General features: G+C 43.4%; 1 protein-coding gene across 7 annotated transcripts in view; it reads right to left on the bottom strand.

Moving 5' to 3' along the window:
• Positions 1 to 26,416, bottom strand: part of LOC130537771 (unconventional myosin-XVIIIa-like) — a 43,896-nt gene that overhangs the window by 4,273 nt on the left and 13,207 nt on the right. For 4 of the 7 annotated variants that reach the window (XM_057054794.1, XM_057054789.1, XM_057054792.1 and 1 more), the window contains 30 exons: positions 25,120 to 25,290; positions 24,484 to 24,574; positions 23,873 to 24,065; positions 21,985 to 22,071; positions 20,398 to 20,536; positions 19,929 to 20,088; positions 19,644 to 19,830; positions 19,105 to 19,321; positions 18,911 to 19,020; positions 17,910 to 17,975; positions 16,407 to 16,535; positions 13,381 to 13,524; positions 13,127 to 13,216; positions 12,865 to 12,984; positions 12,644 to 12,761; positions 11,205 to 11,332; positions 10,968 to 11,122; positions 10,098 to 10,221; positions 9,812 to 10,012; positions 9,497 to 9,607; positions 9,120 to 9,224; positions 8,802 to 8,948; positions 8,583 to 8,696; positions 7,631 to 7,747; positions 7,274 to 7,357; positions 5,385 to 5,522; positions 4,550 to 4,735; positions 4,340 to 4,479; positions 4,092 to 4,136; positions 274 to 396 (listed from right to left, as the gene is read on the bottom strand). In XM_057054794.1, the coding sequence (XP_056910774.1) occupies positions 274 to 396; positions 4,092 to 4,136; positions 4,340 to 4,479; positions 4,550 to 4,735; positions 5,385 to 5,522; positions 7,274 to 7,357; positions 7,631 to 7,747; positions 8,583 to 8,696; positions 8,802 to 8,948; positions 9,120 to 9,224; positions 9,497 to 9,607; positions 9,812 to 10,012; positions 10,098 to 10,221; positions 10,968 to 11,122; positions 11,205 to 11,332; positions 12,644 to 12,761; positions 12,865 to 12,984; positions 13,127 to 13,216; positions 13,381 to 13,524; positions 16,407 to 16,535; positions 17,910 to 17,975; positions 18,911 to 19,020; positions 19,105 to 19,321; positions 19,644 to 19,830; positions 19,929 to 20,088; positions 20,398 to 20,536; positions 21,985 to 22,071; positions 23,873 to 24,065; positions 24,484 to 24,574; positions 25,120 to 25,290 (3,940 nt within the window). Of the gene's footprint in view, positions 1 to 273; positions 397 to 2,321; positions 2,424 to 4,091; positions 4,137 to 4,339; positions 4,480 to 4,549; positions 4,736 to 5,384; positions 5,523 to 7,273; positions 7,358 to 7,630; positions 7,748 to 8,582; positions 8,697 to 8,801; positions 8,949 to 9,119; positions 9,225 to 9,496; positions 9,608 to 9,811; positions 10,013 to 10,097; positions 10,222 to 10,967; positions 11,123 to 11,204; positions 11,333 to 12,643; positions 12,762 to 12,864; positions 12,985 to 13,126; positions 13,217 to 13,380; positions 13,525 to 16,406; positions 16,536 to 17,909; positions 17,976 to 18,910; positions 19,021 to 19,104; positions 19,322 to 19,643; positions 19,831 to 19,928; positions 20,089 to 20,397; positions 20,537 to 21,984; positions 22,072 to 23,872; positions 24,066 to 24,483; positions 24,575 to 25,119; positions 25,291 to 26,416 lie in introns of those variants that run through there. The other 3 variants (XM_057054795.1, XM_057054790.1, XR_008953687.1) reach the window with 2 other exon arrangements.

The following is a 26,416-nucleotide window of genomic DNA, read 5'->3' as shown; positions in this document are numbered from 1 at the left end:
CGTCATTTAGCAGCCGTGCCAACTGGCCATGGGCCACTTCAATAAATGTGACAGCCGCCGCTTCCTCTTTCCGCCCGCTGTTATTAGACAGATTAGTGGGGGAGAGAGTTGACACCTAATCACATGAAATACCCATCTCTCGCTTGCTACATGCCCCTAGAAATCCCGGGTCTTTTCAAGGCTGAGAGATCGTGCAGCCTCATCGCTGCCTTACCGCAGGGACACGCCGAACACCGTTACTTGTCACGTTGCACTGAGGGTATGAGGACTAACCTGGTGCTCTTCAGACTTCCCTCATCTGACGGGGTCTTCGCGGTGGTTTTGTTCTTCGAGAGCCATGACTTTACTCCGTCGACTCGGTCCTCTACCTCTGAATCAGTTTCTGTCTCATCTCCGCTGTAAAAACAAGAAACCAGTTCAGGGAGCCTTCAGCACAATGGAGTGAAAACAGTCATTTGGGACCCGCTGCCTCAAGCTCAGTGGGGATTTAATCACTCTCTACTGCAAAATGTGATGACTATATTCTCATGTATAATTGTTAGTTATTGCATCACAAAAGTTAGTTTCAGGGAGAATTCCTCTAGTTTAAACAATATGGGGCCACTATGATGCAAAGCAGTGCATACATGCTGCAACAACACCACCAAGCTTCAAGTAAGTTATTACAATGAATGTAGAAGTAGCAGAAACAGGCAGTATGAACATAAGGCTGGTGCAAGGCAGTTTTTCCCCTCAGTAATTACTATTCAAGTGGAGCAATAAGAGCTCGTGTCCCCTCATCTGACACAGCGATAAACAGAGACCTGTGGATCTGACAAGCTCTGCCTGGTCCCGCCTGAATAAGGTAACTCCTCATCCTTTTCAAATCCAGGCGGCATCCCTCCAGACCACGGAGGTTAATTTGACAAGAAAATTGTAGTGGAACATATAAACCAGCCTAACTTTAAAAATCAGTCCCTCTGTCATATTAAAAGAGCGAAAAAGAAAGGCTCCACTTAAGGAAATACTGATGTGTCAGCACTAACTTTAACTCAGACAGGTTCATTAAGGACAAAAAATATGCACAAACTATGTTTAATCCGTGTTGCTGAGACTTTTCAGAGAAAATGACTTCTTCCTTATACACAGTTTTGTTATGCTTCCAGAAAAGGAAGCACAACAGAGCTCAGCAATATTGACGGTGTTGTTGTGAAAAAGCTCCAATTTAAATTCCCCTTGATTTATTGCAGGCTCCGCGTTTCATCTAAACTTTTTATTTATAGCATTACACACCCATCAGTCTGAAAAATGAATCCTTGTTTGTCACTAAGGTGTGTATTTCTTTTCAGAATGGAGTCAGCAGACAGCTGAGTGTGATTACAAATGAGAACAGCGATGCAGGTAACAGATATTGATTCTGGGACGAGCTTATCTATTCAAGCCTTGGAACAGAGCGGGGGGTTTTTTTTGCAGAAGAATAATGCTTCTGAGGAGCACGCACAATATCCAGAGAGGCGTGAGATGCCAACCTCCGTCACTGAGCCACGAGGCTACGAGAGAATAGCATACTGTTTGTATTTTTGTCCTCAGCATGCTTGGCATCACACATTCAATTGTGTTTCTTCAGAGAGGATTTCTCTCTGAATAACATGACAAACATTGTGTGGTGGTGTGTATCTATTGTTACAGAGTGAGAAAGAATACTGACCTCACAATTAGGCTTCCTGAGCAGTAATGAGAATATCATAGCTAGCATACGGCCTGTTTATATGAGTTTGCACATCCAAATGCTACTTTAGTCCGATCCGGTCCTTTCCCTTTCCCACCTACCAGTACTCTGATCTCCCCACTGCATGCTAAATGCAAGTGATAAAAGCCCACCAACGGACGATAATAGCTTCATTAATACTACAAAGTTGACGACACGGGCAGCACATTTGTCATCGCTGTGGTACTTTGACTCCGTAACGTGATATTACACAACATATAACCGAAACCAGCCTACAGGAAACTCATCTCTGCCCCCTCCCAACACACACGTGTGAAATAGAAGGTGGATTGCAATTGAGAGTCGTGCAAATGGTGTCAGAAGCGATTTGTCCTTGGCCTCCTGCTACGAGCTAACCAGTCCCGAGGCTTCTAGAAATAAACAAGCCTCCAGAATTTAAAAGTGAACGTTAATAGCTTCTGACAATTGGCCCGCACTGGTTGTAAATCTTTGTCACATATATTTAAACTCTGCATCAAAGCTTGTATGGCTTGGTTCTATCAGTTAACATTTAGATAAAAACACCATATTTCTGTAGTATGTTTGAATTAACTCATAGAAAAAAAAGACCTACCCATTTATTATTGCAATGACTGGTGAATTACCGCTTGTAGATATGAACCGTCTTTATCATCTTATATTATATTCAGCCACTGTACCAAAAGGCTGCTGCAATCTGCGGGAAATTCAAGCTTGAAAATGAGTAATTTAACCATGTCCTATCTATTGTGGCATGTCTTGTACTGTGCATGTGCAATGAAAAATAATTTAAATCAGCCGGATAATCCACTTTATAATTTGGAGAAAAATTACAACGGCCATTATTGTTCATCAGTGTGCTAATGCACTGATGGTGAAGGAGGCCAAATTCAATTACACAAACAGGGGAATTCATTGCTCTGTTCCTTCAGTTGTGGGTTTGTTTGTTTTTTAGCAGAGCACTGGCACACAAGAGCAAGCAGATGACAAATAAGCAGCAAAAAAGCCACGTGATACGAGCGTGACGGCGGATCCAGTTCAGAAAGAAAACACAGAAAAAGTATGGATATCTTCTACAAACTGGGATCTGTATCCGTGCCAGTCAAAAGAAAGCTTTTACACTGGCAAAGATGCTTCACAAACAAAGAAATGAGCGCTTGCTTTTATGGTTCACGTCCCAAAACCATTAGGTCGAATTAGTCGGCGCAGCTGCATGATTTGGGTGACAGCAACGGTGCTGCTCCGTCACCATCAAACTACTGACTGAAACCTAATCACAAAGAATTAAATAGGTGTAATAAAGCTGTCAAAGAAAGTAAATATCTCCCAAATGCTTTGCAGAAATTGCAAGAAGAAATTAGTAGTGCTAGTAGTGCTAGTAGTAGTAGTAGTAGTAGTAGTAGTAGTAGTAGCAGTAGTAGTAGTAGTAGTAGTAGTAGTAGTAGCAGAAGAAGTAAGAACTAATTAATGGTGGGTAGACCTTCCATTCCCTTGTGCAAATAGCAATTTTGTGGTTTATTCTCTGCATTTACAGTGGCTCTTGATGCAAAATTAAACAAACATGTTTGAAACACTGACTATGTGGTATTATTGCTCTTCATTAGTTTGCAAGTTTTTTGCGAATATTTTGACATCAGAGTTTAAGACAAATCACAGTACCCATGTCAGTGTTATTCTATTATATACATTATTTGAGTAAATAATGTATATTTATTATTTCCAATACTTTTTCAAACGACAATAACAATACTATTGATAAAAAGAAAAGCCAATTTTCCCTCAGCAGTGGTGAGAAAAATAGTAGAGACAAAGAATAAAAGGTTAAAAAAGTTCAATACGTGCAAACAAATGTGTGATGCAGGTGTCTAATGGTGCAGCACATTTAGATGAGTTGTGTCTGATGCTCGTGGAGACAAAGATGCAGTATCACCGCAGGTTGTTAACCAGTCAAATTTCCCAAAAGGAAAGCGGTTGAAAACTGAATATTGGCGTAACTTACTTTCTATTCTCATGGCATGAATAATGCTCACCATCAAATGTCCCACGTGCCCCCATATTCTAAATAACCTCTTACTGTTAGAGGAGATTAACAAATCCTGAAACCTCCCTTTTCAAAATACAACAAGCTAAATAAACACTGGGTCATCATTTCAGCCAGTTTGGCAGAGATGTACGCAGAATATACAGTTCATCAATTCCCCCTATGCTGAAAATTGCTTCTATTGTGCTTCTGTGAACAACAGAAGCTGAAAGAACGCGGAACACTGCATTATTCTCTCCTGCCGGTGAAATCAGCGGGGGCGGGAGAAAAGGAGAAAAGCAGACGCACAATGATGAACACAAAAGATGCATTTTCCGTTCTCACGTTTTGTTCTTTCGTTTCTGATATTTTGTCACCATGTCTTGCAAGCTGCCAGAAGTGTGCAGAAGGAAGGAAACAGAAGAACACAGAAGAACAGGGTGAGACACAAATACAAGAGCAAATTAAGGGTTGTAAATGAATGTGGTGACCTTACTTTAAGACAGTCTTTATCAATACAATCTCGCCAGATTGCACAAACGACAATGAAGCTTAAGCTGCTTTATTTGGAGAAGAATAAAGCCACACTGTACCTGTTGATTAAGTCGTCATTGTCGTCGCTCTCCATCTCGTCCTCGATGGCAGCCTGCAGGTCACCTATCCTCTTGAAGGCCAGCTTCAGATCAACCTGTAGGCTCTGATTGGCTGCCTCTAAGCTCTCAATGTCCATTCCCTGGTAAATGATGGCAGCAGCGTTACTTCCTCCGGCCCGAACACCGTGTCTTGCCACCCTACAGCCTTACCAGTTCATGCCTCTTGCGGCTGGCTTCGGCCTCCTTCTTAGAGAGTTCTCCCATTTCCTCTTTCAGGTCCCTTATCTGCCTCTGCATTCGCTTGTTCTGCTCCTTCTCCCTATTTTCTGCAGCTATGTGTTCATTTTTCTCCTCTGTCATCTTTTCGAGGTTCTCTTTAAGGCGACCCACCAGGCCCTGAGGATGTGGTCACAAGGTCAGATATGGAGCCCACCACAATTTTACTATCTGTTTTCAATATATATGAAAATAAAATCCACAAGGAAAAAAAAGCACGGGTAAACACCAGCAGTGTTATCAGTGGCCTTTAAAAGCCTGGTGAAGATACAGATCACTAATCTACTGGGAGTGACTCAAACAATCAACAGCATTCGAAAAAGTACTGTGCACGGCTCCTGTTTTCATAGAAGAATTCAAAATATTACATAAATTTGTGCTATTGCTTGAAAAGAAAATCCTGGCATTTCAGTTTCTTTTTCATTTTTAATGCTCTACAAAAAGAATCATAAGACCTGTTTTTTTTCCAACTTGTTTATCTTATTTTAAACCTGCAAACGTCAATTCTATTGATTTATTTTTAGCACAATAAAATGCGTCACTACATGAACAAACCTGAATCCATTAATAAACCCACAAAGGGTTGTTTTTGTTTAAGTTTTTCCTGACCTGTTCCGAGGGTGCAAGGGCTTGTACAGCTCTCCAAGGTAAACAATGCTTGAGATTTGGGGTTTTAAATGAACTAAACTCATGGCCCTCTATATGCCAGCTGCATCCAGCCATAGTTTAAAGCATTTCTTTGATCTAAGACACACAGGAATGATCTCACCTCTAATCGTTTGATCTGCGTCCTCTCATACTCTAATTTGGTCTCCACCTCACGGATTTTGGCCTCTTGTCGACACACAAGAGACTTTTCGACCATGGACTGTTCCTGGAACTCAAGCTGGCTCTGCAGCGAGTGGAGCTGGAGGAGGGGCACACATATACAGTTCAGGGACACGAGCAGAGAAAAATCCCTCCCAGAGGAGCAGCTCACCTCCTCCTTCATCTCTGCTTTTCCATTTGCTCCTAGGTGACCACTCAGAAACTTGGAAGCACGGATATCTGTGCATTAAAACTAAATTACTCTTCTCTTTGTCATTACGCCTGTGCAAACCTGATCCAGTGGGGTTCACGGAAATTATGCTGCCATTGTGGACAAGGAGCTCTCGCTCTATCAAACACAGTCAAAGAACTGCTTGTGGTTCAGGCAGAGCGCCATAGTCATTTCACAGGCTTCATGCAAAACATATTCCTGCCATCTAAATCGCTTCCTCATGACTGATGAAAGGAAGAAAGACAAGTCGAAACAAAGCCGTTCCAACGGACAGCACGCAATCTAATGAAAGGCCCTCCATCTGAGGCAAGAAGATTTGGAGTTTGCTTTGATAGCCAGACGTGCCTCCTGCTGGGGACATGATAATTCCAGTTCAGATGCTCTTGATGGCTATCGCAGCCTTCTCCAGCTGGTTTAAACAAGGTCTTATAGCCTGCTGGTTCTCCAGTGCAGCCAAAATATTCCAAGGTGGGATTGTTCATAGAGCATACTAAAGATTTAATTTAATATCAAGCCATCTGTTGCTTGAGGGTGGGAAAGCCACAAATCTGTTCTTTAGTGAAACACATTCATTTAAGCGGGTTTTTTTAGTCTATTTCACATCAACACCTTTTTTCTGAGCCATATGTGATGTCAACAGTGTGTGAATATTGCTGAATATTAGAGAATAAGAGGCTGATATAATACCTCCAGAAATATAGCAGAGTTGGAGACGCCAGCGCTACAGTATGCCAGGACTCACAATGTCCCTCTTCAGCCATTTAAATGACTCTGACCTTGTAGAGTCCTTTTATTAGTTAATCCCATGCAGAGAGTTGAGGGCACTTTGAACAATACGTAAATGTGAAACAGCCGGACAGCTTGTGATCTCCGGGTTCCTCCTGAAGCAGGACTATGCCTGGTTCCTGCCAGGTATAGAAGCCATAAACTCAATACAATGGACCATCAACACTGACACCCAGAGCTGTGCAACACCACCTAAGACTGTGAAGGATACCTCATCAGGACTGACACCTTCAGTCAGTTCAATCCTTCAAATACAGCTCTGTGATGATCTTTTCGATGTGAGAGTGCACAATGTTTAATATTCAGGAGGGATAACGATGTCAGGAGCGCACGATTTGGCCGCTAGAACGTCACCTTGTTAGCTCAGCAATGGCAGTATTTCAGGTGGAGCCTGATGAGTCCATCTAGTGCTGCTGCAACTGTTTTATTTATCAACTTTAATAAACCTCTCATGAAACGGTGCAATGGCATTTGAATGACAAGAAAATGCAGGGCGGAGATAAATCAATGTGTGTCTCGCTGCGCCAAGAGCTGTTGCTGAAAGGCTGCTGACAGACTAAAAGAATCATCTAAGATTAATAACAAAGAACGGAACAAAGCAGTCAACTTTATGACCTTGCTTTCAGTATGAGCATGGGGAGGTTAAAAAAACTATTCCTTCACATCACTCTGAATCTTTGCTGATTCCTGCCATTCAGGGGCAAATTGCATTGCAAAAATGAAGCCATTTTTCTGCAACAAAAAGGGAAGGAGTGAATGGAGCTATGTGAAAAGCTGCGGTCTAATCAGAGAGCAGCGCCGGGGCAGGAGGAGGCTAAAGTGCTTCTGAATACCTTTTCTTGGATTTCCTGCTTCTCTTTGGCAACCTCCTCCAGCTGGGCTTGCAGGTCACTGATCTGGCTCAAGTCTCTGGCAGACTAATTCACACACATGCACAAGTCAAGAATGAATTGCACATAAACCAAAGTAAATTGCAACTCGATACTTAAATACCTCAAATTTTAGTGCAAATTCTGTAATGTAATCAGCAGATCGTGTCATTACAGTGATTTTTCACTAATTTTCCACCATTACTGAGTGCACGGAAGTGCGGGTCTGAGCTTGAATTCAGAGAGGGATTCATACAGGAGAATTTCCAGGCTTTTGAGGCTTTGAAACTGCTCACTGAGGTTTTAGGTGGGCTGAGTTACCTGGGCAACTGCAGCTTTATGTTTCTTCATCAACTCATTCATGTCCTCCTGATCCTCCTCCATACGAGACTGCAGGTCGTTTTTCTCTCGTTGCAGACGGCTGACCTGGTCCTCCAGCTATAGCGGGGAGACAGGAAGGACATTCACCCACTTCCACAAAAAAAACAGCATTTATTCATGAGCTTTTGAATATGATAAATGGTCATTAGCTGGCTGACAGACTTGGAATCTCATCGACAGGTAATAAGGCACAATCTGGACAAAAGCTCTGGCTGGAGAAGGACACCAATTGGAGATAATCAATGGGCTCATTTAGTCAAAACATGCAGCCAGTGGAGCATACCGGCAACGTCCTGTTTAGAGTGGATCCTGCAGTTTCAGGAGGGAGATTGAGGCCTCTGGTATATATATATATATATTCTCTAATTTGAGACATTTACTAAAACACTCCCCTTCCATAACTGCAGCAATTAAAAAGCAAAGCAAAGGCAGACAGCAGCGTGAGCCGTCCCCAGAGACGGAAACATCCTCAGTCTACTAGTCTGAAATGCAGATCGCACTCTCACGAGACAGAGTCATTAATGAGCAGATACAGGGGGAAAAAATAAGTGTTCTTATCCATTAGGTGGAAATGCCAGAATTGGCTATATGCCAAAGGGCATTTATTATTGTAATATCCATTCACAGTTTGATGATGTGTGAATATTCATTTTAAAGTCCTGCCACACTCTGAGTATAAATATGGCATAACAGCGGCATTAATTAAACATTTTTTTCCGCTGTTTTTGTTGAAACTGTACGAAAACAACCTCACTTTAGATAAAAGCATGTGTCAGCACTCAGTCCAAGCTGTTGTTTTATGAATATGGAAAGGCATCGCCACAAAGGCTGAGGAAAACTGTGGAACTCATGTTACGGCAGACTTTCAGCATCTAGGATGTCTAAAACCTACCGAAAGCTTTGATTTGACCACATCCTCCATTTGGATGTGCAAGTCCTCGATTTCCATCTCCATGCTTTTTCGAGCCTTCACTGCCGCTGCGTGCGTGAACTCGGACTCCTCCAGCTAAGAGAAAAGTTATGAGATATTTTAAGCTGGCACTGTGTATATTTCACAAAGCCAAACTATGAGCTTCACAAGCACAAGAAGGCATTTAAGAGAATGGCGCACTTGATTTTTGAGTTGGGCAATCTCCCTCTTGCTCGGGGCGCTGCTCTTCAGGTGGTCCAGCATAATCTGCGCGTCCGCCAGAAGGACTTTGGTCCTCTTCAGATCTTTCTTCAGCCTCTTCTCAGTCTCCACATCCCTCTGGCTAACCTGAATGACACACCGGCCTCATTAGACCTCTTTCAGGACCTGTGACACATGTGAGCACTGAAAACCAGCAGCCAATCAGCAGTAAGTGGCATGCACTTCAACAGCATGCACGTGTGGATGCAGGCTTGTGCCCAGGGATTAAACGGAAGGAAAACAGAGCAAAGGAAGAACCTTGTCCTGGATGTTCAGCATTTTGCACTCCAGCTCTCTTCTCTCGCGCAGCACTTTCTGCTTGTCTTCGTACTCCTCCTCCAGCTGCACCTCCATCTGTTTCAGCTGCAGGACGTGTGCAGAAGGTCAGCGAACGCGATACGCTAAGCCAGACAAACCACCTCACAAAACCTCCCGTCTGGCCCTGCTGCGAAACAGCGTTAGCATTTCCCCCGCGCATGAGGAATTCAGAAAAATCTTTCAATGAATACAATACACTTAAGAACAAATACAATAGAATGAAGCCTTTCGAGGACTGATCGTGGTCTACATGAACAAAGCTGTGAAGTCAGAGAAACTTGTGAGAAACAGTGAACCCAAGATTGAAGAGTGCCCACCTTTTTACTGCAGGACCGCCTTATCTCATCCACCTCTTCATCCTTACTCTCAATCTCTTTTGAGTGGGCCTGCCGCTGCCTCTCCATCTCCATCTCGAGCCGCAGTTTAGCCTGATTTTTGATGAAGGCGTACGTACAGCAGAACAGCGGTTAAAATACACCCAGGAAGGAAGACCTGTGCTTTTGTTCGAAGGTTTACTTCTGTCCCAATTTGATTAGACAGAGATTAGGGTGGTTTAATGTGTTTGCAGATTTAAATGTTATCCTCGGTGAACTCAACTGTAAGAATAGATCTAAATGAATGCCAAAATGCACCTGCTCCAGCATCTGGATGCTTCCCGCCTGTTCATCCAGCTCCTCCTCCTGGTCTTTCACCTTGGCCTCAAGGTCACGAAGTTGCTTTTTGACCTTGGCCAGCGAGGCCTCGTCCTTGGACTCCTGGGAAGACAGATCGTGCAGCTCCGCCTCCAGCTGCTGTACTTTCATGTTCACAGAGCATAATTCAATGTCCTTGTCCTAGAGGCAGAAGAGGCAGAGTGACGTGGACATCTGGAAGGCTAAAAAGCCAAAACACATGAAAGAAGCGAGGAGAGCAGCTGACCTGCAGCTGCTGACGGAGGTTCAGCATCTCACTGGTCAATAGGTCTTTCTCTCGAGCCAACCGCTCCCTCTGGGTCCTTTCTCTCTGTACCTCTGCCTGAGCCTGGTTCTGCTCTAGGTCAAACCTTCCACACACACACACACACACACACCTAGGTTTCAACAAACAACAGTTTGCACATAAAACTATGCAATCGGGATTTCGAGTATCTTTATAAAAGACACTGAAATAAATAATAAACATCTGCAGTTCAAACTGATATTTGTGTGGTGAAATGAAGCCTCAGTTTTCAGTGCGCAGCTAAATAATGCCAATATGTGCATAGTAAATAGATACAGACCATTACTGGTGGGTGTTTTTCATTAATTACTATTTTAAATTGAGACAAACTGTCGTGGCTGCCGGGAAAATGACAGCCCTCGATGCTGAAGTGTCTCTATTTGAGTCGCCACTGTTGGCCTTTTCCAGTGGCAAACACTAAACAATCTAGCTTAATAATGCGCACAGCGTTTTGGTTTTTTGTTTTTCTCAAGTTCTATTGCAGAAACACTTGGGGTTAGTGAACTTAACGGCTAAGTGTTTTATGCTGTCAGCTTGATGTAATTCCCTGTTTCTCTCGCTGAAGCATAGCTGAAAATAATTTCACCCACAGAGCATCCTCAATTAGCCGCGAGGGAGAGATCACATTCTGACACAGTGATAGCTTCTCAAGTGCTTAAAGTCTGAGTCATTTTCTGAGCTAATGCAATTCCACAGATTACAGAACATTTCCATCTGCGTTCAAATGGGAGGAAACCGCAGTGTTCTGCTGTGTGTGTGGAAGAACGCGTTTGCTTGAATGTTTGAGCGAAAACAGGCAGGTGAACTCACTTCCTCTGTTTCTTCTCCAGGTCGTGGTTTCTGCTGTGCAGCCCCTCGAGGTGCAGCTTGGTGTCCTGCAGCTCTGCAGTCAGTTTCTTGCACTTCTTCTTCAGCTGCTGCACAGAGCGCTGCATATCTTCATTATCGGCCTGCGCGTCAGCCAGCTGCAGAAACCGCAATCACACACTCTTTACTGCTGATTGTGTGACACATTTCTATAATTCCATGGTTTCAAAGGTCTCTTGCCCTTCTCTCCAAATGCCTTTTGCTCTGCTGCTCAGTCTCAAGCTTGTCCTCAAACTCCTGCTGGAGTTTCTTTTTGCCAAAGTCCATTTCACGAATGGCTCGGTTGTATTTTATCCGCCACTCACCTCCTGGGAAAAAAAAGCGTAAACGTCAGGATTGGTCAATGTGACACGTACGTTGCTGCTTTCCTTAATACACAGATATTCATACAGCAGAAAGTCTTTCTGGAAACTTCTTGGTAAGCTACAAGAGCATACACAGGGAGCTGCAGAGCAGCTTTTGGGTCTCAGCTCTAATCTAAGGTAAACCTGGGGGAAGAATTCAGAGCCCAATCACAATTGCAGTTTGAGGAGGACATGACTAAGTGGCACTTTCCACAGTTCTTAGCCAACCCTAATTCTGGAGCTGTCAAAGGCTATCAGAACTATAACAGCAGCCAGGCAGACATTCAGGTTCAGGTTCATTTCCAAGCCTTATCATTTTAGAGTCTGTCCATTTCTCCTTCACATAGCAACACCGGCTCCTCCATCAACACTGCTTATTAGCATATATATAGCATAATGACAACTTGCAGGGCCACCGGCTCTGATCCCAACGATTATTTTCTCATTCATCTCAGAATTCTGATACGCTCCGTAATGGCTTGTCTGCTGTGGTGGGTTGAAGGGGAGGTGGAACAGCCAAAGAAAAAAAAAAAGTTGGACAATATGCTCTCGGCATGAGCTTACTTACCCAGCAGGTGGAGACTGATCAGCACCAGGCTTCAGCTGCATGCCTATGAAGGGACGCCTTAATCCTAAACTTTAAAACTATACTTACAATCAGTATTATGCAAGAACCCAGACTGCCATACCTCCTGCTGAGATAGACAAATAAAGCCAGAATCCTGCAGCTACAATTAATCTAAAAGCATTTTTTTTTAAATATATGCAGAGTGGTGGCATGAACAGTTAAATGCTGCTTTTGACTGATGTTGATGTGCCCATTAGAGAGAGTGGGCCAAGCTGCTACCAATGTCATGTGGGCAAGACAATAAGAAAAACCTTTACAGTTTCATTTGGCAAATTAAAAGGCACAAAACCTAGGTGCAGAATACAGACTTGTCTTCTGTTGGGACTGTTGTTTCTTTTCCGAGGAATCAAGAATTCACGGGAGTTAATTGTGGACGCTGCTGGATCAAATCAATCCATTAAAGGACAACCAGCAGATAAAGGATGAAGCAGTATATCACTGATGATGAAAATGCTGGCCGCACTATCTGCAAGATCTCAACGCTTCTCATTTCATAGAGCATTGAAATTTAAGGCTGCAAATTGACTCTAAATCCCAAGATCGGTTCTTGGATAAAATGCTGCAATTCAAACGAAGCTAACTGAAGGACACTTGGGAGCTCTGAAGATGCCTCTTAGCGACAGCTAGCAGCTCACTGCTGCACTGACCAGCGTCGTCGTCGTCGTCGTTCAGTTCGCCGTTGAGCTCTGATGTTTTCATGATCCGGGCCTCCATCACCTCCATCTCCTGTGACTCTAGCTGCTTCTTCAGAACCTCAAACTTGATCTGCATGTGCAGGTACGTATCAACAACAACAAAAAAGCGTGTCAGAAATGCCTTTTTTTAATATTGCTGTTTCCTCCCTGTGAAATGTCATGAATGTATGTACCTGCAACTCCTTTAGGTCTTTTTCCAGCCGGAGTCTCTCTGATGTTTCAGTCTCCAGCAGCTGGGTTGCTGATTCACTTGTGCCTCTCTCATCAGCCAGTTCTGCCAACAATTCTGCAATCTGGACCGTAACACACACAGAGACACACACACACAGTGTGTGATGCAAAACCCACAGTAAAATCGTTAGCTGAAAGTGTGTAACTCCACCAATCTTTAATAACATTCTCCCAGCATGCAGTGTCACAGGCAAAGAGTCTCACCCTGCTCTCCAATCGATCTGTGTTCAGTCTCAGCTCATTTCGCTCTTTCTCCACTCTCTCCAGCTTCAATTTCTGTTGCTGCATCTCCTCCTAGAGCACAGAATGCAACCATGTGGATTGCGTGTGTTCGGATAGACGCACAACTGTGGCTTTTTGAATTTTGTAATGTAATTAAAACAGAAGGTGTGCAGGTTTTATAGATTTATAGACCCTAGAGGGATCTTGGGGAGGTTGGGGAGGAGAGGACTGCTCACGTCTTTGCTCCGCATCTGTTCTTCTGTGAGTTGGACCTTAATGAGGGGCTGCACTGTAGTGAGGAGTTTCCACCATGGCCAGTCCTTCACACCATGGTTCTTTTTGATGTTCTTCTGAATGCACCGGATGGCCAGATCCTGGATCTACAGACACACACGCACAAATGCAGGGGCACAAACATAATAATGTAAATGATGCAAAAGAGTGTTACTGTGATACAACTCTTTATATGCCTGTCCGCAATGTGGTGTTGGATATTAAATGGTTGCACTTCAATGCAGCGATATCATAGAAAATAGCAACTAAAGCTTTGGAATTTCAATTAAAGTACTTTCAGGGCATCAGAACTCCAACTATGTGGCAATATTTGCATGTGTGTGGGCTCACAGCTATTTCACTAGACGCCAACCTTCTATGAAGAGTTTACTGCAGAGTGAGTTCCAAGGCTTGCAGCAAATTTTTGATTAATTAAATCAAACACTTTGGCAGCTAATTGCAAGCATTACACACTTCCACACTGCTTCTGCATGAGGCTTTCTAGCAGCGGAGGCAGATTATGGCCAAGACAAATTAGAGTAACTCTGTTCTAAGCATCAGGTACACTTCACCCCGAAGGAAGCCTCTATGACCAATTAGGATTTGTCACACAGTGAAAGCCTCACCACGGAATAGAATTCAACAAATCTCTGACAGGACGGTTCAGGCAGGTTTGCCTTGTCACACAGAGTGTAGAGTAAATAGAAAACAAACAAAAAGCTCCCACTGAATAAACGCCGTGGCGGAATATTTTGGCATTTATGACACAACGTGACAACAAGGAATTTGAACTGGCAGCCATTATAAAGGATGAAATTTCTTTCATTCTCCCGCTTCTATACTTACAGTTGCTGTCAATATAATGGCTTAAAGTGTTTAGTCATGCTAAATACTAACCTTGCCCTCAAAAATGTCAAAGCTTTTGTCTACGCTAAAAAAAGAAATTCTGGGTCTCTGCATTTCTCACATGGCTGAACGAGTATTGCCTGTATGATGATAGAAAAACACAGTGCAATGAGAGGAGAAGGTTCAAATGAATAAGCACTATATGACTAGCTTTATATGTGCTGCTCTGCGACAACTTCAATGCAAACAACTTTCAAATGCATTCAGCGAGTGCCTCAAGGACAAAGCTCCCTGAGCAGTCAGTGCCTGCTGAGGCAAAATAACAGACTTTTAAAATGTCAGCCTGCCTCTTTGAGGAGAGAGTGGAAAGTGGTTGTGCTGGTAGGGCAGCAGTGAGGGGGGGGGGGGGGGTATTTTTTTTCCCTCTTTTTTTCTCATTTAACGTCACATAGGCTTGGCATATTTTCACAAGGGTAACATGCCAGAAAATATCAATCAGGGGGACTTTCTGTCACATCCATACATATCAACCCATGGACTGTCCAAGAGGCACGAGCAAGTCCCTTCCACATTGCATCAAAGACAAATTAGCATCCGCTGCTTCTGCCTGGATGGAGCAGTTCAAACCGGGTGATCAATTTTCAAGATATTTCAGGGAAAAGCAATCGGGTATCATTACACAGTGATTATTTTAACATTGGACAACTATGCACCTAAATTTCCACATGAGGAAATAACTCCGTAACCTTTGTGCCGTGGCTTTGACGGAATTACTCAAAACACTGAAATAGATTATTTTGATTTTCTGTTTTGGGATGCTCTGTTGTATCACGTTCTTTGCGGTTAATGGCCTTTTTCAGGGCCGTAATGTGACATGTCTGAACCATGCACTGATTAATAAAAGGTTCTTTTTGTAGGAAGGTGATGCTAATCAGAGATGAGGTAAAAGCCAATTAACTTTGTTTGTTCACTTAAGGACGCTCTTGTGACTTGACACACAAGAACAGAACAAGGCTGCGGCACTGGGGAACCAACAAATAAAAAACATTCATTAAAAAAATTAGTCGCAAGCGAACCTTCAAATAGTGAATTTTGAATTCCATGGCTCTCGTAAGTGCATTCAGCATCTTACCCTACAGTCAGTAATAATAGAATAAAAAGAAATTCATGCCGAGATTAAAAGAAGTCTTATCTCTCTAGTATGGATATGTCTGCGACGGATTGGGTGCGTGAAGCAGCAAGGGGGTTAATGGATTTTGCAGTTGCACAGCTGCACAGTTTTCCTTGTGGTAATATTCATTTTAAATTCAAGCAGATTAAATAGGCTTTTTTTTTTCCTGATGTGAAAAATGACCTTTGAACTTAAAAAAAATAAAACAACCTCTCTTGCTTCCCTATTTTCAACAAGCATTTATTATTGTAACTGGTAAAAACAGAGATAAGAGAAGACTGCAAGAAACAGATTGACCTTATTTCAAAGGCGACTGCAGCCTCACTGGTATTTTGTACAGGGGACGAGATATTCAATCACTATAGGCGTGCGGCGCTGCTCTGGAGATGCTGGTTCCGTTTCTGCCAGTTCATCCCTGGCAAACTGATGTCATACATTCTTTTTAATAGTAATCACGGAGATGGAAGAGTGCAGTGCCCCATACATCACAGGGGAACACGTATGTGGTCCGGCGAGATGTACTCATCGCACGCTGTGAGAGAAATGGAGGCGAGGCGAAGCAGATGGCAGAGTGAGTCAGCAGCATGTTGGCTAAAGCTGCATTTGGTGGGGAGCAGTTTGATGGAGTGCGACATACCCAGACGTGTCACTATCAAACATCCTCCCTGACAGCGCTGAATAGAAGGATTACTGTACAGGTAGGAGGAAGGGAGGGTGATGGATTTGAGGAACACATTTATAATTAGTTGAGGATTTACTGCAGAGCTGCAAAGATTTATGGCAGAGCCACAGCATCGAAATTATCTTGTAGGAAAGATATTATGTGCACGGCCAGTGGAGCTCAGGCTTTTTCACCCACCTAAATGCAATAAGTCATGTATCCGTTAATTATGGCTTTTTATATATACATATATACACTTAGTGAATTAATACCAACATACACTATTATCATTAGAATTATAATTCACACACCTTTCTCTTCTTGAAGGCCTGACGTGCCAGGTATCCTCTGCAGGAAGCTTGAAACAGCGTTAGATTACGCTTGGTTTGCTCATCTCTCTGTTCCTCCAGCTTTGCCAGGGTGCCAGCTCTGAAGAACAACTACAGGAAAGCACAAGCGCACGGAGGCACAGTATATTATTGGCCAGGGACACATCAAGAGATCATGTAAAAACCACACCGGTGCAAGATAGCAAGGCTCATCTCCCGGGTGTTTAAAGTTCATTAAAGGTCAGCTTTCTTAATCCATGATGCACTGATGATGTTGAGCTCTTTAATACATACTACTAATCAAATAGGTGCATTCATCTCTTCTTCAAGTAGGGAAATCAATTACAGATGTAAAAAAAGAAAGTGATTGTGGATAACATTTAAATGAGCTGGTCACACCTCATAAGCTTGGTCTTATTTTAATAATTGTATCAGCTGAGAGGGGAATAAACCAGAGATAAATTAAAAGAAGTTCATCGATGTAGCATAACAATAGGAAACTGTAATCCACACACAAAGTGCCCCTTATCTGAGCAAGAAGGCCGTGGTTAATTTATTATCTCACACATTCAGCCTGTTCTGCATCTAATCTAGGTAAAACACAGGTAAACAACCAAGTCAAAGAAATTCACAACACAGTCTATCGATACGTGGGAGTGATTATGGGATGTGAATGAATTCCAAACACCAGGCTCCTAAACTAGCACATGAGGATCTGTTTCTGCTCGAGGTCTCTCAAGTCCAAGCATCAGTAAATGCTGCTTTTCAAATTAGTGGAGTGGGAGCAGAAACTGTTTGCCTTCTATCCCCATCCGCGTCATGTGGTCCATGATTTAAAAAAAACAAACACATATGGCTATTGCCCATGATAGCCAAAGAGCTATTATCCTGTTGTCTGCGGCACCATGTTGACCACAGTGGGGTTATTTGGGGTTGGTGTAATTACCATGCAAGTAAGGCAGGTTGCTAGGAAGCCACAGGAATGCTTCGCGAATGGCCGACTGTGCGACTGTGTCCATTTCACACTCTAGTGTGGCACCATGCGAAGCTGCCTCCAAACTACTCTGGCTTCATATTTTCTAAAGAGCTCTGTGCGCAGAGTGCATATGTGGGAGCATAAGTTTCACTTCTGTCTACATTACAGTCAGCCTTGATTTCCTCCTTGGCTGATGGCCACTTTTCCGGTTGACAGGATTAGACCTCAGTGTGCTGGCCATTGTTTACTGTGATAGCTTTGCAATGGTCATGGTGAAAAAAAAACAAATAAGCCAATCAGTCGGGAAAATTTGCTGTAATGACCCTAAAAGAAGAGGGAATTGCATTCATACAGCTGGGGTGGGAGAGCAACACGTATCTCAGGTAGGCAGTGAGAAGCAAATCTTTCAGAGTTTAATGACAGAGACAGGAAAGGTGTTCAAATTAAAAACAAGCAGCATCACCACGTGCGTTTTAAAGCTGCGTTTACGGTGTGGTGGCATTACTCACCCTGCTTAGACCCATGTGGTAGCTGCTCTTCTCCAAATCCAGGGACTCCAGTAACTCCTCCACTGCCTGCAGAATTGCACATGTACACAAACACACACTTCTTTGGGCTGCTGGACCTGATGGGAATTTCTGCTGACACCGCAACACTTCACTAGTCCAGTGAAGTCCAAGTGGCGGAGCTGAACTAATGCCACAGTGCAGTTTTCCTCCCTTCTATCACATGAATTCCCAACTGGAGCTTGTTTTAAAACTAGAATGAAAAAAAAGAAATCACCCAGAACGCCAGCAAATAACAATTAAGAGCCTTTCGCCAACGCTCTCTTTGCTTGAAGCTCATGAACACTCCCGAGCAGGCCCGCTCAGAGATAATCCATATGCCATCTACAAGCTGTGTGTACTGTACACGTATTGTTGCCTCACCCCCTTCTTTCTACTCGAGCCTCCAACCTCAAAGACCACATCTAAATTACACGGGGAGAGATTTGCCACAAGCACTGAGGGGCTTTTGTTTGTCCGCGTTTCTACAGAAACTCAGCCCGAGTGCACGGACACAAGGGAAAAGAGGTTTTGTCCCCCCTATTCTTTCTCTTCCCCCTCACTCTCATTCCTCTTAAGTGGGAGTTCTGTTTCTCATTCCCACTCGATCCAGCTGTTTACAGATATACGACTCAAGAATAAGCAGTCCCAACAATCCTTCTTCATATAATTAAAATAAATCTGCAAAATAAAGGCCTTAATAAGAGACACGTCTTCCTGAATTGTCATTTTCAGCACCTACAAAGCCACAATAATACTTTGGCTTTTTAACAGTCATTATGCTGATCAGGTTAAGTAGATCAGATGCTTTCAATGGCTTTGAAAAATGAGGGTTTATTTCTCTGTCAGGTGGCTGCTGACAAATCAGGGCCAGATGTAATGAAGCTGCCTCCTCACAGCATTAATCTTGGCTGCAGGCACAGGCAGAGCAGCACATTTCTTCCCTGTCTTGCTGACTGACTTACCCTCTTCTCGTCCTTCACAATGTAATTCCTCCCGTACTTCTTCGTGAGGTGCGGCGCCAGCACGTCGAAGCGGCGACGGAACTCGGAGAACACCATGTGGTCGGGGTAACCTGTGTTGTGTTCCAAGGGTTGAATGGGTGCTTTTGGAACCGGACCTGCATCGGGCTTTAAAGGACGGTGGGCTGCCGACTCACCTTGCCTGTAGATTCGCAGCGCATCGAGCAGCTTGGAGCCGCGCAGCTGAGCGCGGAGCAGAGCTACATCCACCTGCATTTCTCCGGGCTCCCCTTGAACCTCACATTCTCCTCCTTTAAACAGGGATCCACCCAGAGCCTTGAGGGCCTCTGCTTTGGGCAACATGCAGTGAACAAAGTGAATCCTCGATCGCCGCAGCATGTCAAGGAGCGCGTCCTGGAAAAGGCAGAGTAGCGGGTGACGAAAGCTAGAAATGTGATCCAATTTGACATTCCCACTGACATTTCCACATGTTTATGCTGTTCTATTATCTAAATATTATCTATTATCTAAATCTAAAGACCAACACAAATAATGCAACACAGCCATTCGTTAGCTCAGGCTTACTGTAGTGAGAGCCATGGTTGGAGTCAACAGGTGGTTATTGCATTTACAGTTGCATTAGTCAACTACCAGCTCAATATGCATGTTAAATATCACATCTCAAATTTTGAAGTCACTAATGGGAAGATACTGGGATGATAATTGTTGCTCTCACCACTTGCAGCTTTATCTGGATGCACAAAGACTTCTTCTTGACTGCCGACATGCCTGTGGAGAAGGTCTTCCTCATGCTAGTTGCCCGACGCAGGGAGAGCTGTGAGATCCCTTCAAGGCCAGCGATGGAACCGGACAGAACATTGGTTCCACCAGCTCTGCTCATGAACAAGGAACTGATGATCTTCCTGCATAAAGGGCATAAAGTGATTCAATCTGATGCTTTCCAAAATACCCCTAAAGTAACAACAGTGTCTCAAAGATGCACGTCCGGTGCCGTCCTTACTTTTGGGAGTCCAGCAGGACGCTGGTGGCGTTGGATGAAGCTGGGATCTGCTTTGCATAATTAAGCCACCCGCTGACATTGTACTCCACCCAGTCAGTGCCATAACTGTGGCCCAGCAAGAAATGATTTGCTTTTTCACTCTTTAACAGGAAAGTTTGGCCTGTTGAACACGTAGGAGGGAGTGTAAATGTCAGGATGGCACATCATGTGCATGACAAGCATGACAGGACAAGGAGTGAAGACTGGAAAAGTTTAAACTGGGCTGACTTTTCTTCTATTAGAAGACTTTTTACATTTAGTTACATTTGTAACCGTAGAAAATACCTGTTGTCAAGGTTGCCACACACACACTGTGTATATAGAGGCACGTATAGACGCCCTAATAGCGAACAGATAAAAAACGAGTTCCAACTGTATTTTTTTAAATCAGACAACATAGTTTAAAGAGTGTTCATGCATGACTGTGCACCTTTAGTCTGGCCCTCAGCGGGACCGTAGTAACTAAACAGACGCCGCAGCAGGGTTTCCTCAGATCCCCCAGGCTGCAGTCCCTCCTCCTCCATGAGCCACAAGAGGCCCCTCGCTTCATCCGTCCGCACTGATCGTACCTGTCGCACAAACAAAGCTCTGAGTGGAGTCATAGCTGGGCAACACCACTGGAAATGCATTCACACAAGAAGCAATGTCCCCAAAAAGAAAAAAAACAGCCCTCAAATTACCCAAAATACTAAAATGCTCGCTTCAAAAGCCGCTCAGAGGGGAAACCACTTCGGCGCCAGCAGGTTTATCAAGCAGCTCTGATGTCATGTAAGAAGAAACAGAACCCACAGCACTGTGACCTCAGCTGAAACCTGCACACTCAAGGCGAACTACATCTGATAGCGCCGACAAGCTTCCCTCTACCTCAGCTGGTCCGAAGGAGATAAGATGCAGTTGTACCTGTTCATTTGGAAAGCTCCGTAACTGTACTGTTAGGTGGCGCAGAGATCTATGGCTTTAGGCATTTATATAATGAACCCTACAGAGCTGTCCACAAAAGACTGATGCAGAGGTATCTCGGATTGGTAGGAAATATGCTGCTACATTACTAATGTCTGCAGTGGGGCTGCAAGATTTTGAACAGACCAAAAAATGTAGCATTAGATTAATCATAATACATTTATGGAGAAGGTTAGTAATATGGCAAAAATTTAAATGGGGGGCTCACTCATACATTTTTCAAAAGCTCAAAAGTTTGATTTATTCAAACATTCAAAGTTTAAAAACTGGGCTTTTTTTTACCAGTGACTTGTAGAGTAATTTCACTCTGCGGATGACAGCGAGTCATCCACGAGGTCATCCACAAGGTCGTCCACGAGTCCACCCTGGCAGCATTAACGCCCGAAAAATGTTGCAGGCAACATTCTTATCAGCAGGGCGCACAACACGGACCTCAAACGCAGCGGAGAGGAGCATCATTTTGATAGAGATGTGAAGATTACGGCTGCTAACACGGGCAGTGATTGAGCACCGAGTGAGGAGAAAACACCGCCACATCTTTTCACGCCAAGTATCAGATGTTTGGAGTTTAGACTTTAGACTCTGAGAAATCATTGTTTGTTTTTGCTTTCTTTTTCAGGGTGCAGTCCTGCAGTTCACTATTTTCTGGTGACATTCCCATTACAGGGTGAACCCGTTACAAAGTAAAGCACTCAAAATTCTTTTGAAATGATCACAAAATGATGTACGACTCTCTAAACTGTGCCATTTCTGTTTCCATGGCGCACATCACAGGCTGCAAAGGCCTAACATCGATTTTTGTTGCTGAAGTCAATTCTCTAACCTTTCTTTTTCTGCCCCAACCCACTCAAATGTCTACAAAACACCATTAATTTTTAGGAAAGAAAAAAAAGAAATGTTCTAAAAACTGATATTCATTGCTGTGCCCAGAGACGACCCTGAAAGGTTCGCCATTCCCTAGGTACTTTCACGAGCAATGAGGAGGATGTGACTTTTTTTTTCTTTTTTAAACAGATTTTTGCACAAAATACCAATAAAATTGAGTCAACAGACATACCAGAGTTTGACTGGAGGCCTGGTCTACCACAGAAACAGACAGAGATGTGCTGGGCTCCGTGTCATCCAAAGCGAGCTCTATGTTCTCCTGAGGGAAGACAGGCAGATTGACAGAACCTTTAATGCCGTCTGAAGATGCAAACCAACATTTTCTGCAAGAGAAGAGTAAATTAAGATATGGAAAAAATAAATATGCTCGACTTGTTTTTCAGATCCTTTTAAGAAGCCAAGGTGATTGACAGGGTTTAAGCAGCCTAGACAGCTTTGGAGCTTTGGGTTATTATCTCTCAGTGGAGGGTAATAATAATCTTTCTTTTTGGCAAGAGTTTCAGAACTTTATTAATAGAAACCAAATGTCACTCTTGTGAAGATAAAGACAGTTTTGTTGTGATTGTTTTTGTGTCATCTTAAAAATCCGTTAATAATAAACCCCACTCAAACATTCAAGATTTGTTAATGACCATTTATGGTGGCATGCGACTTTCGTCTACATAAAATAAGGAACCTGTTCGAATTTGTGTCAATTGAGGGGCTGTTGAGACAGAAACCCCTCGCTGCGCACGAGCCTTCCTCCCCTAAGTCAATGTGGAGTCACGGGCAGAGCTGCAATCAACAGAAAATGAAGCTGCGATCATTTCATTCCACTGTGGGTTTAGTGGGTTTATCTATCTAACTGCTGAGGAAATGACTTCATTTCATATGGGGATTTCTTGGCCTTTATTGAAATTTAACAATAAAGACCTGATGAGATATTTAGATTTAGATATTTGTTTTGCCATCTTGCTAAAACAAAGATGCTTTATTAGATGTAAGGAAACTAAAATCCAGACAAATCTTTTAGACTAACAAGAGCATTTGTCCTATAAAGAGATTGTTTCCCCTGTGAAGAAATGGAAACTCTAAGGGGTTTCATTACCGCTGCAGCTAATAGCATTTCTAGGATGAATTGGAAATAAATTCCCCAAATTATGTGTCGTAGAGTAAACCTGGCCAAGTTGGAAAAGTGTGTTACTGTGAGACTAGTAATTCAAGGTAAAAGGCAATGTGGGGGGGGATACCTCAAAGAAATATATGTGGAGCAAAAGAATTTAAAAAGTATATATACAGACACAAAAAGCTGCACAATACAAAGCATCTGCCAGTGTCTGTGGGCTTAATTAGTCACTTCAGGTGCTTTCCATAATGAGATTGACCCACTTTTCAATGGCAGTTTCACAACTTCTTCTTACTTAAAGGTGCACCAAGAATTACACTGCATGGGTTTATGCAATACCTCGTTTCACTGTGGTTCCTTTTATCCCAGACGGGGGACGTGGGCGAGAAATCCCAGGCTCCTCCATCACAGTATTAAAAGTAATGTGAGTAGAATTTCTTTTTAACTTTGGAGTGCTATCAACCAGGTTCTGAATCAGAATGACATCCCCAATATGGTTGGATATACTCACATTAGTCATGAAAGAAAACCTCTGATATATTTTCCTTTAAAACTTTTAAAATCGTAAAGCTGCCAGTGCCTGAGCTCTTGCAGCCCGGGAATGCTCGAGAGATAAAATCAAAGGAGGACAGAAGGAATCTTCCCTTCATCAAGTCGCGGTGCAGCTGGGCGTGTCTCCCAAAGGCGGTTGTAAGTGACTTCACTTTGATCCCTGGCTGAAGAGGTGAAGATTGGCATCACTAATGAGAAGCCCTAACGCATGAACGCAGCTTGTCTCAGCCCATGACAGGTGGGAGGGATGGTGTGTCTGATATGTGAAGATTTGCACTATTGGAGTTGATATGTCTGAGATAAAACAGAACACGGTGCAGGGAGAGAATAGAGAAGGAGGGTGAAGAGCCGTGCATGCGTGTGTGTGTGTGTGTGTGGTCTAGAGAATATCACATGTCCTTGCCTCTTTGTATCTCTCCAACTCGTGAACGAAGGTCCGCTGATGGAAGAGCGTGTGCAGACGTTCTTGTGTGTAGTTGTGGCAAAGGTCCTCAAAGGTCGCGCAGTATTCACGCTTCACCAGCCTGGGGTTTTGGAAGCCTGGAGTGTCCACAATCAGCAGAGAGCACAGGGAGTTCTGTCCAGATTTCAGTGCTCTGGAGCGCACAGGGCAAACACATATGTGTACGCAAACATTAGCACTCTGCTACTAGAGGCAACATTAGACGGATTAAACCCTCTGCATCTAACCCTTAAATGTAACCTTAGCTATCTGCAAAGGTTCCCCAACTTTAACCCACAACCCAGAGGCGATCCTGCCAACCCACCCTGGTGGTTCAAGAGTCCTAACCCTCACTTAAAAACAGACTTTTTCTCTAAGCTTTTTTTAAAACCCCTGAAAACTCCATTATATTGATTTTTTCCAGTTACCAGGATTCCAAAATAAATCAATTGTTGGGCTACATCAAAAACATTCTTTTAATAATACATCTTCCACTCAAGCAACAGCATAACCTTTTAGAATGGTACCCTTGAAGGAAGTACTGGATAACGAAAAATAAAAGAAGCACAAACCGGTTTAATAAAGAAATGAGGACGGTGAAGATTTCAGAGTAAAGCCCAGATGCAAAGGCCTCCAAACACTCCATAGCTGTAGCCTTGGATCCTGGTACGAGAAGCAGCCAAGCAGAAAAGAGACCACATCCATACTTCAACATTAAATAGCACAATGTACAGGCTACAGGAGAGCGAAGGTGGCAACATTTTGGAAATGCAGAAAGCATTTGAACTGATGCGGGCCTGATTAGATGTCCGTCAGAAAAAAGCCTGAACGTGAATAGCAGTAATAGCCCTCAGCCTTTGTACAGACACCATGTCTTTCTTTGAGGACATGCGTGCGTCTACACTGCATTCAGACCCATTTTGGGTGTCAGAGGACCTGCGAGTGGGTGAAAAATCAATATGAAGCAATTATGATTCCCAGTGAATAAATGAATAGGCTTGTTTGTCTTAACACAATGTGCACGCGATTGTGTCAATAGCCGTTGCAAAGCTGTTGTATTCATTACTAAGATAAGCTTTAGCTCCTTCACAGCCTCAGGTGATGGGCGCAGATGCGTGCTTCTGCATATGTGGAAACAAGACTCGAGTCGGACAGAGGAGACGACTCTGGAGGGAAGAGCGTTTGGGTAAATGTGGTTTGTGCTGTACCTGCATCTGCTGTGCCAATTTCCTCAACCGCCCGGCGAACAGAACCAGATCTGGGCAGGGTGCCCTTGGCCTGGTGCTTGAAGATGGAGGAGGAGAGTTCCTCTAGGGTGCCGCCCAGCAAGTATGCTGCCTTCTGGGCCCACTCATGACGTGCAAATTGTTTCCTGCCAGCTGAGACACATGCATGAAAACCTCCATTAGCTCTCCTGTCAGCTACTCCAGGGACGCGGCTGCAGCCCTGGTACATTTGTGTCTCTGACAGGTTAGGATTATGTGTTTGGTCAAGCTAACAATGACGCAGCTGGTGAGAAAGCATGCTCAGAAGGTGGCTTCAATATGTGTGTACAAATAAAGAGAGGCCCGGTTAAACTGCGTCTATTGTTTCATTCCATCGTACACGCTGTTCAAATTATAGCCCCGGAGAGCATGCGGGGAAATATTAAAGAGGACAAAATTAATTTATTTACAGACGTGGTCGTCTCCTTTAATCCAGTGGCTGAGTGACAGAAACATGCAGATAGGCGCACGAGCATCGGCTTTAATCCACCATGAAGTTATATCCTCAGAGGCTTAAGAAAGGAAACTTTGGGGAATTTCACGCAGCAGAGTGGGCTCTATCTGTTTCATCAGCACAGCTACTTTCCACACGATAAGCACATTCAAATATGATGTTTGATCGATTTAAATTATTCAAATTAACAGGCAAAACAGAAAATTGTGTTATAACTTTGGTTCTGAAACAATCTAAAGTTTATTATTATTACTCACAAACAAATATATACATCAGTAAATAAATGCACTATGTTTTACATCGAGGTCAGCCCATTTTTAAAGAGATGGCACATCTCTACAGTGCACGGAGAGAAGCCTGTCCATCACAGAGGGACCCGTGAAATCATCTTTAATGGAGGAGAGATCAGTGCTGCCCTCTGGTGTTACAACATGGACATGCACCGCAATGACGCACCCGCTCAGTTACTTTTATAGTCTGCGGAAGAGTCACAACACACGCTTAGTCTTTTGGTGATTACACTATGAATAAGATGATCTGATTGGAATGAATCCTTTTTTTTCCGGGATGAGGGGAGGGGGGCATTCTCAGTTCTCTAGCTCATAGGTTTTGACCTTTCATTATAATAACTTTTGAGTGAAGTAAAGGGCGGTAGCATCCTGGAGACGATGAAGGTGACTCGTCTGGAAATGTGACTGAGAGGCATTTCTTAATCTTGCTTTAAAATTAAATTAAAATGCGGTGGAAGTGCGCTGCAATTAAACCTCGTCACGTGTGTGTTTGCGC

This window comes from Takifugu flavidus, chromosome 14 (genome assembly GCF_003711565.1).
Source record: "Takifugu flavidus isolate HTHZ2018 chromosome 14, ASM371156v2, whole genome shotgun sequence".
NCBI lineage: Eukaryota > Metazoa > Chordata > Actinopteri > Tetraodontiformes > Tetraodontidae > Takifugu > Takifugu flavidus.
The sequence above is the reverse complement of the archived record's forward strand: the minus strand, read 5'-3'. Positions and strand labels throughout refer to the sequence as shown.